Source organism: Colletotrichum costaricense (assembly GCF_030867565.1).
Source record: "Colletotrichum costaricense strain IMI 309622 chromosome Unknown Scaffold_9.1, whole genome shotgun sequence".
Lineage (NCBI taxonomy): Eukaryota > Fungi > Ascomycota > Sordariomycetes > Glomerellales > Glomerellaceae > Colletotrichum > Colletotrichum costaricense.
Genome location: NW_026848238.1, coordinates 1,991,160 through 2,012,321, shown reverse-complemented (window position 1 = coordinate 2,012,321; position 21,162 = coordinate 1,991,160). Strand labels below are relative to the sequence as shown.

Here is a 21,162-nt window from a genome sequence, read left to right as displayed (position 1 = left end):
AGGGATGCGGATGCGGCCCTTCGTAGTGCAGTAGCGTCCCCTCCCAGCGGCCCTGGCCGTCCGACCATCAACTTGACTGGCTATACGGGCTGGTGCGCCGGAGGAGGAGGAGGGGATTCTGTCAAGTTCGCGGTGCGACGTGTTCATTGACACCCAATCAGCACCAAGGCCCTCACTTGGGTGACCTTTAGAAGGGCTTCGAGGAAGTTTGATAGGTGCAGCAAGGAGGCCGGCAGCCTTGGGCTGTTGGACAGCAGTGCAGCAGGGACTCGTAAATGTTGGGACCGACCACATGAGGCTTTCCGTAGCGCGCTTCTCTGTCACTCTTCCTTCTCTCTCCTACACTCCTTTTCCCACACCGCACACCACACTCTGCACACCTCGTTTGGTGTAGTATGGCCTGCCCTGATGAGCACTCCTATGAGTCACCCCGCAGCGACCGTCCCATTCCCGCAATTGGTGCTATGGCATGGTAGTAGGGCTGGCATGATGGGAGAGTGGTCTTGTATGATGAGAGACAGGGAGTGAAATGAGACGTGATCTATTCTCGGTGAGAGATGAAAAATTTTCACATCGGTGCCGGGTAAAAAAGCAAATTACAGTACGCACATAGAACATTTGGCGCAACCTGCCGCATGGGCGCGCATGGCACCTCGGGAGTCTTGGAGTCGGGGACTCAGGGCACACTCGCACACACCCGACACTGACACTAGCCGACGGGGGTCAACAATGACAACAATAACAACATGCAGGGAAGCAATCAAGTCTTCCCATGGTGCGGTCGGTAGGGGAAAGAAAAACAAACAGACAAGCCAAGGTCACGGTCAAGGCCCGGCCTCGAGCCACTCACCGAGTGTTGCGGCCCGCGGTGAAGTGCAGGTGAAGGGAATGCCCAAGAGGTTTGCCGTCTTCTAGAACAAAATAATAGTTAGAAAAAGGGTATTTTTTTCTCCTTGTGGTGGGAACCGTGGGATGAAGCGAACCTAGCAAGCGAGATCCAGGACGCACCGAAGCCCTGTCGTCACAAGCCAGCGCCAGAGCGTGCGCGCGCGCGGCATCTAGCCAGACGGCTGGGTAAGGGTGGACTCCATGAGAGACAAGGTCGAGGACTCGGAGAAGACGTTCAATGCTGGAGACGGGAGACGCTGGACCGGTGTGGAACCGTCTCCAATTGCAGCAGGGGAGCTGGAGCAGGGTGTTCGAAATGTTGCAACCTCCATCAACTCCACCCGGCACGCTAGGAACAGCAGCCTGTGTGACGCTATCTCGCTCGCTATGCACCTGCGCTGCAGGGAGCAGGGAAAAGGGGCGTGTAAGAAGCAGGGCATCAGAAGCTTATGGCCTGGCGATATCCTCTCGAGATGCAAAACAGGCCAATTTTCCCATCTCAGTGGCTCGCCCCAAACAAGTGGCCCGTCGATAGATGGAGCAAACCGAGACTGTGGTTGTATATTTGCGGTCAAGAAACCGGACTGATGGAGTCGAGGACGCCGAAGTCTTGACTAGTGGCATTCATTTCCTTACAGTAAAACTGACTGTATGGAGTAATACGGGTAGTCAAGTACGGATACGACTGACGAATCATGAAATGGACGTGTAAGTCGATCTCGGTCAGACCTGGCGATGCCGGGGTACCGGTGGCTATCGGTGAGGAACGGGAAAGAATTCAAGTTGATGCCGGTTGCCTCTGAGGTGAGATGTTGCGTTGGGACTCGGCCGGGCGAGGAATGCTGATATCGAATTGACTTTGCCTGCCGCCTACTCCCGGATGGTCCCCTTTCTTCGGACGTGTACTTGCTCCGTATAGATAGTCAGGTATTGATTCGATGTAGTTGTCCGTGAAGCGGGTGAGAGTTGAGACGGATGAGCACGGACAAGAAGAGAAGAGAAAAAGACATCGGCCGAGACATGAGGCTGCTTGGTGCAAGACAAGACCGACACGACGCGACTCAGGTCGTCCGAGGGCTTGTATCCGTAGGCCAGGCCGAGCCACGACAACGGTAGTGCATATGCGTACGAAGGCAATGGCCGATGAGACCACGGCGGCAGTTTCGCAGGGTAAGCCGAGTCGATGCAGAGGCTCATAGCATGCCCTGCCCTACACATCGCAGCGCATCGGGCAAAAGACCACATGGACATTCCAGGGGTTCAAATCGTTGCAGTTGCGATTCCCAAGGCGCCTGTCGCCTGTATTGCTCGCAGCGATTGCCCGGCCCTAGCTAATCCTCGACTGAAAAGGATCGAGGTATAGTTTTCCTTCAGTAGCTGCATTAGCTGAGCCCGCCGCTAGGGCAGGACACATCGGGGCATGTCGCCTCCGAAGGCTGACAGATGCATAGTCGCAGACGTCCTTGCGATCCCTTACAGCGCTCCTCTCCTGCCGTGGACTACTAGACATTTGTTTCGGTGAACAATGCCTGTAGAACTTGGAGTCTATTGCAGCAGTTCATAGGTGTAAGTGTGGATAGAGTTGGTGATAACCAGCCTCATGTTCCCAGGGAAATCCTAGGACAATCCCTCCGATAGTTTGTCTAGGATGGTATGACGAACACGAGGTCAGGACTTTCGCCGTGAAATCCAGCTTGTTGATAGTGATTTCTGTTGGCACCCAATGCTTGGGTGAGCAGCTGCTTGGGCCGCAATGGACCAGGGTCGTGGTGCACTGCCTACTGCCCGCCAATTGCGTTGCCCTCTGAGATCAGCAAGATCAATAAAAACAAACGAGGATGTGAGGTGAGAAGCCAATGAATGTGGGCGAAATTGTAGATGCCGGACAAAAATACCAGGCCCGAGAGCGGCCACAATTTGGCAAATTTTGGGTTAGTTGGCCAGTGTGTAGGGAGCAAGCCAAGGTGAGACAAGGCCATCGCCGGCCTCTCCAGCCACCTACCCCTTTCACCCTTTGTTGACAGCAGGAACCACGCGCAGGGGTGAGGGAGATATTTGACCGAGTACACCGGACACCGTACACCGGGAGCCATACACCGTACACCGGGAACACTGGCCACGGTAGGCAAGGTGAAGTGAGGCCGCCTGGAGGCTGGAAGTTGGGACGCGCGGGCAGGTCGGTAAAGGGAGGACGCCATGACGAGCTGGTGGCGGACCGCGTCTTGAAGGAGGCAAGCCGTGACAAGTAACCCCAACATTCGAAAGGGGCTAGCCACAAATAACGGTTTGGGTCTGGCTGAATGGCAGACTTGGTCGGTAGTAGTCGATGGAGGCGTGAGGGGCGAGGGGCGACGGGGAAAGTATTCGAGTTCATCCGGAGGGCCCAACATGGTGGATTTGACTCCAGAGGGCTGGTGGGCTAGAGGAAACCAAAAGCTAGCGACTGGCGATGTAGTGCCAGTTCTGGGCCACTCACTGGATGGAGTTGATTGAGGTCATGGCCAATGAGTCTGGAATGAATCCCATTCGATGGAGCATGGCGAGGAGAGTATCCACATGCGTCGTTCCTGGTCGCCGCCGCTGGTCTTCCGTCCCGTTGGTTGGCCTGCAATTTGTGTTCGCCTTCGAGTCAGCTCCGGCGATTGTGGAGTCTGATACAAGCAGTGCCGTACGGTCGGAGCTGAATGGTAGCGGGAGAGGCAATATGGGCCCTGAGCAAGAGTCATTGAGTGTGCGACAGTGACGGATATGGGCACTGAGACGAGAGTTTGGAGACTAGAAGGATTGATGGACAGGAGGAGGCAAAAAAGCTGCATACGCACTGTAACTTAGCATGCCAAGAAAGTACGTGATTGACTTTCAAGTTGGGGATGCTCTTGGGTTCATCCCAGCTGTGGCGTACGCTCTAACGCAGGGGCATGTACGGATATTCGTATTGACAATAGCCGTCGTCCGAGGATGCGGCCACCCGAAATTTCGGGCTGGGAATCGGAACGATACATCGTAACGGTATATTTTGTTTGATGTTTCTTGATGTTGCCAATGGTTCCCATGATGTTCGTGGAGAACATTACGTTGATGTCCCGAGGTGACGCCCAACGGTGGTTGACCACCTGAAGAGGTACGTACATTTTGGAGTCGTGGTGTCGGAAGGTGCGCAACTACCTTACCTCACCTAATGTGACTCTTTCCTCCTTGTCCTTCCTGCCTTCTCTATCCTGAGATAGTAGTTGTTGCTCCTCTTAGGTGAGCAATCAACCTGGAAGGAGGCAGGTGGAAGATCACAGCAAATCTGGAGAGGGCAAGCGCATACTTTGGTAAGCTGCCTCCTCTTTATTGGCTCTCACGATAATTCGAATGGCGTGGAAGTGCAGGGAAGGGACGGCCGTTCTAGAAAATCGGGAGGGGGCCACCATGCCAATTCTGGCCATCACTGGGCTCTTGCTGCATGTTCCGCTCTCCCGTCACCCCGCGTTGGGGGACTTGGGGTGCATGTGATGAGCGAACTCCTCCACTCAAGATGCGAACCTCCGCAATGTCACTCTGTCACGCATCATTCCTTTCCAATCGTCATACTCCATATTGTAGAGCTGCTCACCCTCATGTTGAATGGGCGCTTGTTCGCCAGTCACTTGACATTGCACATTGGTAAAAACAACGTAGGTCACTGGCTGCAGTTCATGCTATTCATCACCTGCCATATCGTACTGCAATACCACACTATGAGCCTCCTTCCTCTCACTGGTGAATCTCAAAACGATGTGAATACTTGTAACTTATTATCAGCTACCTGTTCCGTACATACAGAAAACTCACTATAGTTGAGGCTTTGCTCATTTTTCCCTCCATGCACACGCCGACTACCCAGTCGTGCCTGCTACACTTCCAGGTGACTAGCGATGCGGGGGAGGTATGTTAAGTGGGAGGAAATACGCAGCAAATGGCTTCACAGCATCTCATCTGATAAAAGTTGCACTTTGATGCCCGTCATCCCCAAAAGCCACTCGTACCCCTCCCCCTCCCATGCCAACGTGATCCATCATGCATGCAATCCCTGGGCAAGGCTCAAATGTGCACGTACGGATAGTTAGCTACCTATCCGTGCTTTGGGGATCCGTAGATCGTCGTTGCAGCTTCAACCTCAGAATGTTCCTCATGTGTTCTTGCATCTGACTTGCTCCTGCCTCTATGCGCAATTACCTCGTCAAAGTACCAACAAGAACGTTCCTTCCTTCTGACTCCTTCCGTCCTCACATGCAATGCAGCATCCTCAATACTTCTCCTCTTCCTCTCTCTCCCACTTCACATCATTTGCCTGCATCCATCTGTTTTGCCCACGCTTCATCATCATCATATTTGCTGCTTCACCATCCCGAGGACAGGCAGCTGATACGAAGCAGGTGACAGCGCCGCTGCCTGCTCCTGCTCCAACGCATCATCTATACAACTCGTCCTGATAAAAGGGTTCAACTATTGCACCAGACAGCCGGCACATTTCTCTAGAGAGCTCCCAAAGTCTCTCGACCCATCGAATAGCCGGCTTCTACCTTATTGCTCTGCTCGATCGCGGTCGCGTCAGCGGTCAGCACCTGGTCAGCATTCACTCCAGGCAAGATTACCAAGCTAGCGAGTCGATACTACAAACCCCAGCTCTTAGCTTCTTCCCGCCGTGCAGCACTCTTGGCGTGCAACCATCAACCGCGAACCGTCTTTGTCCAGTCCCGTTCTTCCAACTTCCGCTCCATACGGATACAAGACACCACAGACCGAATTTGCTCATTTCAAGCAACGGCAGATCTCATCTGCCATCAGGACGTTCGAATCAACCACGACTCGACGCCGACTCAAAAGACGTGCGGCTGCCGGGGATCGCGGACAGGAAGAGAAAATTCTGATCCATCCTCCAGGCTCGCGACTGGGATCCATCAAACGCGAGGCCCCCGTCCTTCTCTTCCACAACGGCCAACCTTGCCTTGCTCGTCCGAACCGCCTCACCGAGGGCGCACGGAGCAAGATTAGCAGGCAGCACCTGGCCACGACCACACAAGCAAACATCACCACCACCGCCAGCTTCAATAACACGCACCAGGCTCACCCAAACCAATTCGGGAGCCGATCCTCTTCACACCTCTGGCTGGGCGCAAAGTCAAAGTCAGCGAAACATTGACTAACGTCGTACACGATGCCATTTTGAATCCCATTGATTCTCTGTGGAATCCCGTCGACATTGCAAAGCCAAACCACCAAATCATCTCCATACCAACAACTCCATTTGAGTTTTCCAAGCCTTTTCGGCTCGTCGTCGGCGGGTGGGCTCGTGTTTCGGTGGCCTTCACCTTGACACGGTGTGATTCACCCTCGGAATCCCAACAATTGCAACCCTGTGTTGGATGATCAAGGACCAGACTGCGGCCAGCCACGTTACGCCAGGGGAACGAGAAAAATTTTCACCTAGGACGCTCTAGCGGCACTGGCCCGGTAAGATTCCCCCGTGGCACCGTTGGAGACCTTTTTCCGTCTCTCTTTTGGTGTGGTGGAAGCCATCTCCAAAATTCAAATTCCACGCCTGTTCGTGCGAGGACCAAATTTCGCTTACTCGTCACCGGTAAATTTACCCACACGGCAGCGCCTACTTTCACAAGGATCACTGGGCTTTATCTCTGGAACTTTTTTTTTCTGGTGCCCCTCGCCCCTCTTGCTCTTCCACGAAAAAGTTGCGCCCGGGGACTAGGAACCGCCAGCCGGGGGTCCCACGGACGTTGGCGTCGACTCATTGAAACGACAAGGCCTCCCAGTCCTGAGTCTGCCTGTGTGGTCAGGGTGTTAAATCCCCCCGGCCGTTAAGGCGCCGGAGTCACTATCAGAAGCGGTGACCGGATTTTGATACTGGTGTGGCTAATTTCAGCGTCAAGGTGTGAATATCGATCTTCACCTTTCGGTGGGCGAGGGCCTGCTCATTCCCATTCCAACCCCGGCGAAAGACCAATGTGGAAGGTTCAATTAGGACATCGATCAGAATCATCTTAGACCGCCGAGATAGAGGAGAGAAAGTGTGTGTCATTAGTCGGGTACGGTGACTCGAACAATCAGAAAAGCAGTCAAAGGGATCCAGCGCCAGTGCCCAACGTTGGGAATCGAGTTGCAACTTGCAGCAGGCCAAAGGGCGACTGCAGGCAAACGCAAGTGGCCTGGACGACGAGGTGCATTCTTCACTGCCACCCCTTATTTCCACGGACGTGCCTTTGGGGGCGCGATCGTGTGTGTGTGTCTTCTATTTCCAGGAGCTTCTTTCGAGTCAGCAGCGAACCAAAGCGCACTTGCATCGAGCTGTGCCACGAGTACGCTGCACAACGGTGATTGACATGTTCTGACCGGGACTGTCGCCGACTAGACTGGAGTCATCATCACCGTCGTTGTCGACCACGACTACTGCAACTTTGTAAGCCCCAGCGAAGCAGCCTAAGGTGGTCTGCGCATTGGTGCGTCGCGACAGCTGGCTGAACCACGGACTTGAAGGGCTTGGACAGTCTGAGGATCTGAGTCGCTGCTCGCTTCCGCGCGATTTTGAACAAACGCACAAACGAAGGACGAACAGAGACGCAAGACCAGACAACGGAGTGTCTATTGGTCTATCGCCGAGAGGTGAACAAGCCAGGGAGAGAGACAAGCGTTCACCCAACGTGTAAAAGGGGTCCAGTCGACACCGTATGGTGTAGGTCTTCGCCTAGGAGGCTGGTGTTGCAAAAGGGAGTACCCAGCAGCAGCGGCAAAGCATCAGGATTCTCATTGGGAGCTGCCATCTACTGTTCTCGATCAAGCATCCATCTATCCGCCCACCGCGGCGAGCTGACCGGGGTCCCGAGGTGTGAGTGATCCCTCCTCTCCCTTTACTCACCACCAAAGCTGAGCAAGCAGGACAGAGAACGCAGAACAGCGCAGAACAGCGGCGAGCACGAGGTACTTTGTTGGAAGTCGAGCCATAGGGACACGCCCCCCTCCAGGAACTTGTCGTCTGTGTTCCCTCCTAAGAGGGGGCGCTCTAAATTGGAGCCAGGTTCCGTGTGCTCTTACGCTAAGGCAAGCCAGCCACCCCTGCCACCCCTGTTCTTCTCTGCAGCAGGGGACAGGGATCAGAAAAGGGAGCTGCTTTGGTTCCTCCGGGCAGGCCACCACGCCCTGGTGCGAGACTTGCGAGACTTTGGACTACCACCCCCTGTGGACCTCTTTCGCGCGCATTCCCACTCCTCCCTTCTCCTCTCCCACAAAAACTGGGAAAACGCAGCGAGTAATTAAATACCACGCTGCCCTCACCACTACTCTTGAACTTCTCCTCTCTTCTCATGTTTTTGGCTTCTGCCAATCAATGAATATTCTTTGACATTCACAGCTTCGGCTTCGGCTACCAACCACCTTCAACCCATCCTCGACAAAAGAGTCGTCATTCGTTGCTTCGCTGGCGTCCTCCGAGAAGCCTCCAGCAACTTCCATTCATCACACACTACCGACGTCGAGAAGATTCCTTCCCGAGCTCGGTAATCTGGTTTCCATCCTTGGTCATCGAGGGTAACCTGTAGCAGTTATATCAAACTTGGTCATGTTCGGGCACAGAAGACAAACTTCCTCTCCTCTATCATCCGACCGCATACCAAGGTGACTTGCTTCACCTTTTCTTCGCGCCTCGACATCGGCGCGACACCCTGGCCCTGGAATCACAACCATCCGCATCGACACAACCTACCGACATTTTGGGGGGAGTCGTGAGAGCTAGCAGAGGAAGCTGCTAGAGAAGAAAAAGTAGAAGACAGATTTGAAGAATACCGTGGACGCCTCCCATCGACCTCGCCACAAAGAGCCATCAGTCAACATGGCCTACTCATCCCCCTACCCCGGATCTCCTCCCGACGAGTACTACTACGCCCGGGAGCGATACCAGTCGGCAACGCCAACTCCATCCCCTCGGGGGTCCTCCAGCTATTACTACCCGCCCGGCTCAACCCCGCAGCGTCCGGCAACCCGCTCCCACTTCCGTACCACCAGCAGTGGCTTCAGCGAGTACAGTCCCCGTCCGCCGACGGCGTCGCCTCGATACACGAGCGATGGCTACTATGCCACGGCAAATGTGAGTAGTGGTCATCATTCGCGCAAGCATTCATGGGCCACTCCGTCGCACCCACCGCGCGAGCGCCGATCTTCTTTTGTCTATGTACGGGCCGCGACGCCCCACGGAGAATCCGACGATGAGATTATCGAAGTGGATGGCCGTACTTATCTGGTGCCGGGCAAGTCGTCACGGGCGAGGAGCAAGAGGCATTCTGTTCAGGAGACTTTTTACTATGAGGATGGTCGAGGATATCCCACTGATTACCGTTCCCATGCACAGAGCGGTTTTGCCTACATTGAGCGCGACATCCCAGCGTATGAGCCTCGCCCCTCCCGTACCCCTGCCAACGGCCACTCTCGCCGTTCCTCGACTTCGGTTCCCCAGAGGCCCTCCACCGTTCGCCCCGGCAGCAGTTCTCAGGCATCTAAGAAGGCTCAGCCTCAGACTGAGACCAAGAAGCCCACGCCACCCCCAGTTTCTCGCGCGGCCACTGAACAAGACGCCAAGAGGCACAAGATCCCCTCAGGATACTCACTCAAGAACTGGGATCCCACCGAAGAGCCCATTCTTCTCCTCGGTAGCGTCTTCGACTCCAACTCCTTGGGCAAGTGGATTTACGACTGGACTGTCTACCACCATGGCCCTGCCACTCCCATTTCTGACATGGCAGGTGAGCTCTGGTTGCTATTGATCCAGTTGGCCGGCAAGATCAAGCGCGGAGAGGAGACTATCGAACGCGTGCGCAGCACCGAGAAGAAGGAAATCCTCGATGACTTCATCGATGCTGGTGAGCGCCTGACTGATAAGCTCCGCAAGCTTCTTAAGACTTGCGAGGCTCCCATGCTCAAGGCCAGCAAGAAGTCCTCTTCCCTCGGCAAGAACGCGGGTGTCCAGTTCGTCGAGACTCTGTTCGGCATCGAACGCGAGTTGGACAAGACTGAGCGATTCATGCAGGGTGTTCGTCTCTTCATCCTTCGATTCGACGCCAACTGTGATGACATCCTCAAGAACCCTGAGAAGTAAATGGCCCCCTTATCTTTGGACACATTCCCTTGGTTTCCTTTCTGTCTATACTGCCACATCCCATGGACGGAGTACCATCAAGGAAGCCAACGGATGAACCATCGGAGCCACACCTCATTACCACCACGAAAAAAACCAAGAAAACCCAATATCGAACCGACGGATGGAGTTGCCAATTGTACGATTAGGAATCTGTTTTCCGGATCTCATTTTTCCTCGGGATTTTCCACTTTCATCTCATTGAAACACGACGGATTTTGATTTCCCTCTATTCATCACCATAAACATAATCTGGCGCAAGCTATTATGCATCGGGGATACACACCAAGGACTTTTTCTTTGCGATACCCAAGATACCACACGGACCCGAACCTACACGGGACGAGAACGACACGAACGAACGAACGCACGGCATCATCGACCTTGTGTTACAGGGATGGACATCAAAAGCATGCTTTGGTTGCGAAATGATTACCACGGGCGACTGGAACACGTTTCAGTCATGGAAAAGGATAGCGTGCTTACGCTTTTATCAGGAATGCTTTATTGTTTACTGGGCCTGGTTCAACACTATTCGGAACCTCGCCATCGCAAAGTTTGCGCGCACAACAGGGAAACAGCTTTTACGTGTAATATCGTCGTTGATTTGCAAGGACGCAGCCTCGACCAGTTGAATTTTATCTAGACGGATGCACGGGATTTGGTTGTTTAGTTTTGTTTTTGATTCTTGGATTGCACTACAGCATCCACAACACGCCGCACTGGAAGCGCAGCTCGTCATTTTATTATTACTGTTCACTCGGCTCGATTATTACGAGAGTCGAAACGCTTTTCCTTTCGAACTGGCAGGAAGACTACGGAGGAGCTGGATATACCCCTTCCTTTCCTTGTTACCGGCTCCGCGGGGGAAGCGAGTCTGAGAAATAGTTGCAGAAATCAATCAGTATCATTCTTAACACTTGTGCCCTCTATAATATACGCAAAATGACATGTATGGTTGAGTGACATGGGACGTGGTTGACATCAACGTCATCCTCGGACAACATCTCTAGTGTCCATGACCGGGGTCCTGATTTCCCACGTGGCTCCGTTCAGGGAAAAAGAGAACCCCATCGTGAAGAGAAGAATCCTTGTTCGTCTGTGCGGTTGTTAGGGATTTGGCGGACGGTGGTTCGATCGTGAGGATAGTTATGAGGTCATTTGACCAGCCAGCCACCCTTGTCACTCTTGTAAGCGAAGGGCTCCGCGAGGGGCGGTTCGGGGGGGAAGCATTTCATGCGACTAGGGTCCTGCTATGCGCGACATCGCGCGGGGATTATGGTTTATTTCGGAGGCTGACGATTATCATTAGGTAGGTAGGTAGCTGATTCATGGATGCGGGAGCTGAGGATTCGGGTCTGAGTGATGCGGCGCGGAGGCAGCGGGAGTCGGACGACGCGGGAATCAATGGATTGTGGAATTTGTTCATCCGGTGTGTCCGTTTGAAGGGGGGAAGTTTGGAGCCTCTGTTGGTTTGGGGGGGGCGTGAGGATTAGGGCTGGGAGGAGTTGCGAGACATTTGAGAAAGTTGAGGCCGAGAGAGAAATGTCGATTCATCTGGTCTGTGATTACTTGCATATCACGTCCGGTCTGATTTTCTTCAAACTCCACTTTTTGTCATGTTTGACATCTTGATGATTCTGGACTGGACTGGACTGGAATCCTGCTTTCTGGATCTACGGTATGCATTCTTGTCACGGATAGCGAGCCGAAATACCTTGCAAGTCTACGGAGGAGAGATGTGTAGCTGTCTTGAACCTAATCTAGTCTCTCTTTCTTCTCACACGCCCGAGTTGGGGCTCTTTTGCGTTGGAGAAGAATGCTGGAATGCGTCGAGGATTGAGGTTTGGGGGAAAACAGAAACCGTGATTTGGAAATGCCAATGCATCGGTGTTGGAAAAAATCCCTCAACGGGCTTGCATGTAGCTGGATCACGGATTGTCTCTTACTGATGTATGCCAAGTGCAAGACGGTGAGACTGGTTCTTGTGAGAGAGACTGTCAAACTCTGGCCTTGACTCGATGCCGCGGAGTCATCACGCGGAACGGGGCGGACGCGTGTACTCGGAGAGCGGAAAGGAGTTATTGAGCTGCGTTTCCGTCGGTAGAAAGGGTGACTTGCCGGCCTGCCGATCTCTGTGTGGGAGCGCTGTGTATGAGGTCTGTCATTAGCGACGTTGGGAAGAGACGGGAGGCTGTTTCCTGGAGGTCCTAGACGCGCTTTACCGCAGTTGGAGTCTCACGGGTCGCGGGAGCACTTGCTTCTTCCCTTTCCACTCTTTCTTCGTTTTTTTTCTCCGTTTTTTTCTTGGTCCCTTCCAGAGACTCAAGCCAGCGCATAGGGGTCCAAGCAGACGGACTCAGGCTAGCCCTCCTCCTTTTTCAATTTCAGGGTCGTTCGCGGGCACGGTTACAGTGTCTGAACTCTCTACTCCATAAGGTTGCAGTGGTTCAGATGCTCCTCTCAAAAAAAAGAGAGTTTTTTTCTTTCTTGTTTGCACAGCCGGTTTACTAGGACGTGCGATTGCACTACCTACCTACCTTACACTGGGGTCCGGGAGCATGGATGGACGGGGGGGGGGTGGTGGGTTTGGTGATGAAGATGAGACGGACGGGATGATGACGGTGCGTCTGTACCTCCGTAGAGTGTGGTTCGCGGGTGTGGGGGAGTCATGTTGTTGTCACTGTATGCCTGTTCTTACGTCTGTTCGTTTCGACTTTTGAATGTGAATGATTGTGTGTGAAGATGTGCACGAAGCCGATGAGAGGACCAGGCATCGCTACTTGAGAGAGCGCCTCAGGGGGGGAGGCGAGGTTCATCTGTACCAGGGAACGTGATCTCTCAGGATATCAGATCTCAGGAATACATAGACTCGACTGATGACGCCCAATGATGCCCTCTTCTTTTCTTCTTTTTCTTTCCCTTTTTTCTAGCTCTGCTTTAGGCTTTCCGCGATACATGCGAGTGATTGAACGACAGGACAGAAAAAAACTGAGAAAGACGGCGCTGCCGAGACGAAACAACGGCGGCGACCGGGGGGGTTAGGGGGTTGTTAGCGCGGGGCAAGCCGCGTACGGGGGGATTCATCGCTGTGGAAGGAAGAAGAGAACGCGCCGGCCGGCCGGTGTGGCACACCTCCTGGCCCGGGCGGGACTTTTTCGGGCGGTGGTGGTGACGGTATCTTCGAGGTTGTAGTGTAAGCTATCTTTTGGTTGGTGCTAATTCAGAGATATATCCATCGAATTGAAGGGTGTTGGACGACAAGTGAGAGCGCTCAAGAACCTGGCTTTGCCTGGGTAGGTAAGCCCCTCTCCCCCCCGGGACGGGGCTATTCTGCACTGTCTGCAGTTCTGTGAACTTTTGTTGGAGTGAGCCAGGTTTGGGATGTGAAGATGACAGTGTGGTAGCACGCCGGCTTCAGGCCCTCTCTGTGACGGAGGCGAACGAATAGGTGAACAGGGGAATATTTACCAATCTGGAGGGTGGGAAGAAGGCCGGCTCATCGGTGTGACGAAGTGGTGATGGAGGTTGCCCTTGTTTCTCGTGGCGGGCGTCTGGGCGGCTGGCTGGTCCGTTTGCTTTCCACGAACCTGAAGTCACACTCTCTAGCCTGGGTACCTACATCTAGGATGATGTTTGTTTCCTTCTGAGAGGAGGGGGCGTGCAAGTCTCAGGTGGTTGGTTTGAGCGGTGGTTTGCATCCAACAGGGAGAAGAAATATGGCAAGGCTGGGAATTCAGGGTGGCCGGCTGGTCGGTTGGAGAAGATGGACAGGGAGGATGAGAGTGATGTGTGTGTTGGGTTGTACTGTAGGGATCTGGTGTCTGGTGTCTGGCGTGAACGTGTGAACCTGGGATGCGCGGATACCTACACACATAATGATACAAGTGTGCATGTTCCAAATTGGGGTTCATTCATGTCGGGCCTCAGCGCTAATCTCACCAATCAGCGGCGCGGGTGGTGTGCATGGCGCTGGCAGTCTCAAGTGATACCACGTTTTCCCCTCTCTTGGCTTGGTTTGTTGCTTACTTTAGGTGTGCCGTGATATATACGATGAACAGCTTGCTCTGAAGGTTGGTTACAATGGGCGTTTCTTTCTTGGGCGCGTCTACGTCGTTGTCGATCGGGGGCTGAGAATGTGAATAGACACATGAGGTCTCGGCACGGTTACGCTGAACACTGTGACTGACAATCTACTACTGGTACTAAGTAAGCAGTGCCTAGTGAGGAGGCACACGAGGTGCGTGAAAGTGCAAGGTACTCCCGTGAGCAGGCTACGACCCAATGTGACGGTGGCACGGGTGGCTTGCGTTTACCTACTGCCTACTTTAGCGAATGATACGATGGCCGCGTTTGGCGTTTCGTGTGATTCGAGAAGGAAGTTTACAATCTTGGATCGGGGCTTGGGGGGGATCGGCGGTGCGGGAGGAGTTGGGGGCCAAGATGGGCCGCCGCCAAAGGGGCCCGTTGGTAGCCTTACGAGGCGGAGATTTTGGAATACGTGATACCACGCAGAGGCGCGGGTGAGTGAGGGATGAGTGAATTCTTCATGTGAGATCAGCTTTTGAGATGAGGTTGTGAGATGAGATTCATGTGAGAGGTCAGGTGAGAGGCGGGAATGGCAGTCACGTAACCATCCGTGTCTGAGATGACGGACGGCTGACGATCGCGAATGGGACTTGCGAAGGATGCCGCTCTTCCCGCTCTAGAGCCAGTAGAATCCATTTCAAAGTGTTTGGATCGTTGGTTCATCGCCCTTGCGTGTGTCTGATGTCTCTGATGCGCCCTTGCAACGGTGGTGGTTGCTCACATGAGGCTGAAGAGTTGCGGAGAGACAGTGGTCAGCGCGCTATGGATCCCTTGATTCTTGCTCCCTGTGACTGATGAAGAACTGTCATCCGCAGGCGTCCATCTAAATCCTCGGCGACTTAATTCCAAGTTGGCCATGATGCCGGATCTGGGATGTTTTTGAATTCTTGGAAACCTGAGCGATGATGGGGGTACCCCGGCGGTTCGGAACCTCTTCGGAGAGGTTAAAGTTGCAGTGAAAAGATTAAGACAGAGGTCAAAAATTAATTCCTACTCTGGCCTAGTCGGCTTTCTCATGAAAACCCGTCCAACCAGAGGTATTAAATGCTCCTAATTCAGCAGTTGGCTCGGGTCCTCAGGAGTTGTTAAAATCGCAGTGAATCAGGGCATTTCCACCAGACCAATCAGCTTCCGAACCAATACCCCAAGGATGGTCAAGCTGGCGCCCTCCAACTTGTGGTGCAGAACTTCCACGCCTCTCTAAGCCGGAAACGAACAACAATACAGAGACTCGACATCTTACCTTAGCTGTGGTCATGCAGAGTTCTCTACAGAAAGAGTTGATTGAACCTCTTCGAGTTTGAATGCAATGAATTCCCAGACCTGGAACCTATGTTGGTCGTAAGGTTGGGTCAGCCTCGCCTGATCGCATCTCCTTGGGGCGGGTCAGAATTGCAGTGAAGCCGATAGCTACGCCCCCTGAATGCGGGACATGCACCGAACCGCGGTTGGCTGGGTTCCATAGAGATCGAGCGATCCCTGAGCATCCGGGGTTTAAGGTCGAAATGAAGCAAGACTACGTATCTCGAACCGCCGGGAGGATGATGACTGCATCAAAGATGATGATTGAGTAGTGTCTGACTGAGCAGGGAGTTGATGAGGCCTAGAGCCTTGGGAGTGTATGAGAGTCACAAGTATTGAGGGAAGTCGACATCTCAGTGAACAGGTGAGTCCTCTGGTCACTGGAATTCTGCAGGGAACCTAAGGGGTCCATCACCTTGAAGGGGGAGCAGTGAAGTGAAGTGAAGTGAAGTGAAGTGAAGAGGCCCGCATACTCGCCAACGGACATGTCAAACCAGATGGCGGGGTTGGCGTCGATGGCCCACGACAAGACCCGTCCGGACCCGTCAAAGGGAGACAACCATGCGGTTGACACAGAGAAGGGCAGCTGCAATTGAGGGGTGGATTTGCAAGGTGAAGGAAGCGGAGGATGCGAGGATGTTTCCCGTCCAGCCTTTTCTGGCCAGATCGTCCGTTTCTGTCAATCTCGAATTGCTTCCTTCATACACGCCTCTGTTATGAGAGTCCAATAATTGCCGGAAGTCTGTCATCCAAAGGAAGCAGTGAGAGACATCGCGTCTTGCTCAGCCTCTGTTACACATCAACCTCCGAGATTGGCCTGAATAAGCTGACCACTGCTTTACCTTGCACCACAGGAAGCCATTGACTTCAGCCCAGTGGTGAACGGACAGTCTCACTGGTACTACCCAATAGACAGCGAGATTAGCAGAAAATCACACAGTTGGTGCCATCGACAAGCCTCCCGACTGGCTCTCACCAGCATCCAACAATTCACAAAGCACCAACCACGAATGCATGTATGTGGTGGTGTAAACGCACCAGTATGCACAGCGCGGCACAGCCAACGACGCATCGGCAGCTCGTTATTTTTGGGAATTCGAGAGACACCTCCTTCAGCCCTCAGTAACCCATCCAAATTGGAAGCCTGCGTCATTTCTCACAGCGAACCCTCCAACTTTCAACCTGCGCGTCTGCAAACTAGAGAATGCAACCCACCACACCCCCGGGAACCCAGGCAAGGGTAGCCCATGGGAGGAAGAGAGAGCCAGTGTCGGTACGAAGTAGTGCTGTGTCGGCCCGTTCCAACCTGGGACCGTTCGTCGCGACTCCCGTCTTCCTCTTTTTACCTTGTTTTGGCGACCTGTCACTGGTCATTAATCACCACGAGTGGGAATAGTCGCCTTTGCCCGGCCAGTCATCCTCCATCATCGACCATCATCCTCCATCAACCAGCTGCACACTCCCCCTCCCTCTGCCCACGTTTCCCTTGCTCTGCCGTTGCCCTTTTGAGATTCCGATGAGAGAGCCAGAGGGCGTGCTCCGGTCAAAAGTTGAATCAAACAGTTCTGGGCGTTGCTTGCCTGTTTGTCGTACGAAACTCCGCCTGTACAGCGGACCGTCTACTTCCCTTGAGCACCTTGTCCGATGTCTGGGATGAACTGACGATGCGCGTGACAATGCGTCTAGGTATCTCAATCACGACTCCTGTCCCCGCGGCTGTCGCGTCGCTGGCTGTACCTAATCTCACGCTATCATAGCGGACGGGTGTGCTGACACATGGCTGCTCACTGCGTCTTTTTTCCTCTTCCCTACCCGCCGGGATACCACGGATGGCGTCCGCACGCAACCAACAAGGAGGAGGGGTTTTGAGACGACGAACAAACGATAGCCGGGAGGGGAAAAGGCTAGAGAGACCCAGAGACCCTCACTCTACGTAGGCTGCTAGTATGCGCGGGAGGGGCGGCCGTTGCGGAGACTTTGTCCCATCTTCATCATTCCTGCGAATACGCAACACGGTTGCACTCTCTCGCCTGCGTCTCTCGGTCTTCAGCAACAGCTGTGATGCGGTGCAGCAGCGGCCGCGTCTGTCTCCTGTTGCTGCACAGTTATGGATCCCCCTTGGAGTTTGACTCCACCCATTCTAGCCGCAGTCTGCGATGATGCCTCGCGCTGCTATGGCATGCGCTGCACAACGTAATGAAGGCCCCTCAACCCTGTTTCTCGCCCGCGCACCGCAGCATCACCAGCAGTTCGTCTCGAAAAGACCACTTCCTATCGTGACAACTATGCCATACTCGCAGATATCTTCACTGGTCATCCACGCTGAGAAAATGCACGCCATGTCCGGCCGATCCGGCAAAGACCATGTTCTTCTTCTTCATTCCCCTCATCCTTCACCCCCATGTCCATGACCCGTTAAACCCGGGCGACTCCATTCCGCAACGTGCTCCCCACGCCGAAAACCGCCTCTGCACTGCATGTGCCTAAAACGACAGCGGGCCACATGGGAAGGCCAGACGAACCCGGCCAATGACGATGCTTCAGACCCCATGAAAGGGGGACCCGTTGAAGAGGGGGGCGTGAAGAAATTCAAATGTACCTCATCGACAGGGGGATGGCTGTACACTATTCCGTACCGCCGCCGTGCCGTAGCCTACACGCCCTGGTCTGCTTTACCCCGCGCCTGCATTTCCGCCTTCGTCTGCTTGGTCCATAACCGCCGTGGGATCGTCGGCCTACTTTGGCCAGCACAGTGCGTTGCGTCGTGGACGATGTTCTGCCCGGCGAAGAACGGCGAGTGAGGTTCAGCTTCGGGGGCCGAGGGATCGTAGGTGTTGCGGCCGTTCAAGGTGTAGGATCTTGCTGCCTTGGTACGGGCCACGGCCACGAGTGGCCCGGCCGACCTGGGAATTGGCCCCCCTCTTCCTCCCGGCGGCGAGTGCCGTATGCCATGCGACGTTGATCGATGCGGCAGCGATTCCTTCCCTTGCCGTTGCGGAGGTCTCACCCACGGCTAGGACACGGCCGGCCGAGATGAGGTTTTCCACGGCACGCACTGGGTTGGCTCCTGTCTCTACATACCTCACAATGACTCGATGCTTCGAAAATAGTAGATATGATGGACGTGGCTGGGAGGTTATAGCTGGATATGGGAACGAGTCTTTGTTAGTGGTATCTCTAATCCTCTAGCTGAACACCAGTCGTCACCAGCGGCATTCCGTATCGATGCTAGAGTATGACGCCGTCTTCACCCGCTCGGTCCTCGACTATGGAAATCCCCCGGCTCCATCATCGGCGTCGATTTCTCCCAGCCACTGCCAGCAACACCCAACGCGGACTCGAAACTTCGAGCAGTAAGTAGTCCCTAGTAGGTATCCGTAAATCAACCACCCCATTGACGAATCAACTCAACCCGCCGCTTTCTACTCTACTTCCACACGCTCGAACTCTCGGCCCCAGCCTTCTTCCCCTCCTGATACGTCTCACTCAACGCGTTGTACAACCCTTTAACGCGCTCCATCTCCTCCTGCCAATGAGCCCTCTCTCCCTCATCCTTGATCTCCTCCACCAACGCCCCCAAACTCCGCGCCGTGAAGAACTGGTTGGTCCGGTTATACAGCTCCCGTCTCCCCAACGCACTCTCGTCTTCCCCCTCGGCCGGCACGCGAAAGACCTGCTGCAAGATATTGATATCGTGCGGGATCGCAAACAGGTCGCGGCTGTCCTCGTACGTGAAGAGGTAATACACCTCCCGGAAGCCAGACCAGGCGATGCCCGACAAACAGAGGGAGCAGGGCTCGTGGGTTGCGAAGAAGACGCAGTCGGTGCGCGGGGAGGGGCGGGTGGAGGGGTCGGGGAAGTCGCGCGTGAAGAAGGTTTGGATGCAGTTTATTTCGCCGTGGAGGAGGGGGGAGGTGCGTTCGTCGTTTGTGGAGACTGTGTAGGGGGTGAGAGCGTCGTCAGAGGAGAGGATTGCGGCGCCGAAGAGCTTTGAGCCGGAAGAGACGCCGCGGGCTGTTAGGGGCACGATGCGGGTTTCTGTGAGGGTGAGGAGGGAGGCGAGGACGGTTTTTGGGTCGCGGGTTGGGAGGGGGGGTTCTGTGGACATTGTGATGGTGATGTCTTGTCTGAGTTCTGTGATGTTGTGTGGTGGTAGGGCTGGATTGGGTGCTCTTGAGATGTGCGTAGATTACGAAGTACTATGTGAAGTCAATTGCTGGTCGTCAAAGTTTTGTTGGTGTTGATATGGTGATGTGGAACTGGGATGGACCCGCGAATTTATCAACCCCGCGATGCTTATCGCAACCCGTCAGATGCTATCCGTACACGCACATATGTGTCTAAGGCAGTGTAAAGACATAGTCACCCAGTTAAAGTGTATGAGTGGGCGCCGACCTCCTACCATCGGAGGCGTCCGTAGCGCGGGATGGCGGGATGGGGAATCTACTGTTTCCAGTCGCGGCGGGCTGAGGGGCGGCGACCTCCGATATCTGCGGTCTTTTGTGGGGTCGGAGGTGGGAGATGTTCCGAACGCCAGGCTGTGAATGCGTTTCTTTCAGCTTTGGATGTGAAAATGGACCTATAAGTAATACGCGGCGTGAATTGGGGATGACGTGAAAGTATCTGCATCTACTTTGCTAAGAAATGTTGGATTTCGGTCGAGAACCAGGCCTGGAGGGTGGCCAAGCCCGGAAGCTGGGCCCACTTATCGCCGGTCTCCGATCGGAGGTCGCGGGGAGATCTACCATACGTTAACTTTCCTCGAGCAGAGCAATGATCGAGGCTTGACTTGCGCCTGTGTTGATGTCTGGTCGGCTTGATCTGGATAGAAGGCGAGCATGACACCGGTCAGATCCTTGAACGTCTGGCTGTAGGTGCATTCTTGAAGAAATGGTCTTGAAACGTATCTCGGACAGTATGGGCGCTGGGGCATGAGGTACGCGCCGTATACAGAGTTGTTGGGACAATTGAGAACCGAAGCTATTAGTAAGCTGTCTCTTCCCGCTCGCTTTTCGATCAAAGGTATTTCGCGTGGAATATTCAATGGAAGGACATGGGATATATGACTGACCAAGATATCTTACCTCAAATCAAGCATTCAGCTCAGGGGTGGGGACGGTAAGGTATGGCGCGTATGCCAATTCAAGTTCAATTGCGTCAAGTAGCTTAGCTGAAGCTGAACCTACTGTGTCATTTTCAGACTCGGTGACAAGCCAGTCTGGTCAGCAAAGACCCTTACACTGAGCTCAAGGTGGCTTTAAAGGCAGATGCTTCCGGCCGGGCAAGTCTGTCTCTGTCTGGAGGCTCCCACTTCGTGAGGTGATTGGTGTTAGACATTTAATGACTTCACCATAGTATCAAATAACTTCATAAGTGGTACTCAATTGGCAACTCTTGCCTCAACCTAGAAATCTTGGACTTTTTGCCAGAAGCACTTTCCCTTACCCATGTGCCTATCTCGCGTCGTCGCTAGAAAGACTTATCCAAGACCCAGGCGTCAAGCATCATAGTCAATCAATACTGAGGGTTGAACACTTAGTTGACGAAATTCAACTCTGGTATCTTCTCTCGCCGGTGGCAAAGTGAATGTTAGATGGATTACCCAAGTCTCCGGAGGCGGCTACTAAGTAGCACATTAGTTTAGCTGGTGTTGTTGATGATGCAGCAAATGTTTTACGAGGCGTCATACGCATTCAGTAGCCAGAATCTTAAGCCATCTC

The 21,162-nt window shown here is 53.9% G+C and overlaps 3 protein-coding genes across 3 annotated transcripts; 2 read left to right on the top strand and 1 right to left on the bottom strand.

Annotated features, from left to right (window-relative positions):
• Positions 1 to 3,721: 3,721 nt before the first annotated feature.
• CCOS01_09473 (uncharacterized protein) lies at positions 3,722 to 3,895 on the top strand (the record flags this gene model as incomplete). Its single annotated transcript, XM_060457632.1, has 1 exon — positions 3,722 to 3,895. The coding sequence occupies one exon, from the start codon at positions 3,722 to 3,724 to the stop codon at positions 3,893 to 3,895; it is 174 nt and encodes a 57-aa protein (XP_060312332.1).
• Positions 3,896 to 8,752: 4,857 nt separating this feature from the next.
• On the top strand, positions 8,753 to 10,012 carry CCOS01_09472 (vegetative cell wall protein gp1; the record flags this gene model as incomplete). The annotated part of the gene is made up of 1 exon (XM_060457631.1): positions 8,753 to 10,012. One exon carries the CDS (start codon positions 8,753 to 8,755, stop codon positions 10,010 to 10,012), a length of 1,260 nt encoding a protein of 419 aa, XP_060312331.1.
• An 8,857-nt stretch (positions 10,013 to 18,869) lies between these two features.
• On the bottom strand, positions 18,870 to 19,550 carry CCOS01_09471 (cytidine and deoxycytidylate deaminase zinc-binding region; the record flags this gene model as incomplete). The annotated part of the gene is made up of 1 exon (XM_060457630.1): positions 18,870 to 19,550. The coding sequence occupies one exon, from the start codon at positions 19,548 to 19,550 to the stop codon at positions 18,870 to 18,872; it is 681 nt and encodes a 226-aa protein (XP_060312330.1).
• Positions 19,551 to 21,162: the final 1,612 nt, after the last annotated feature.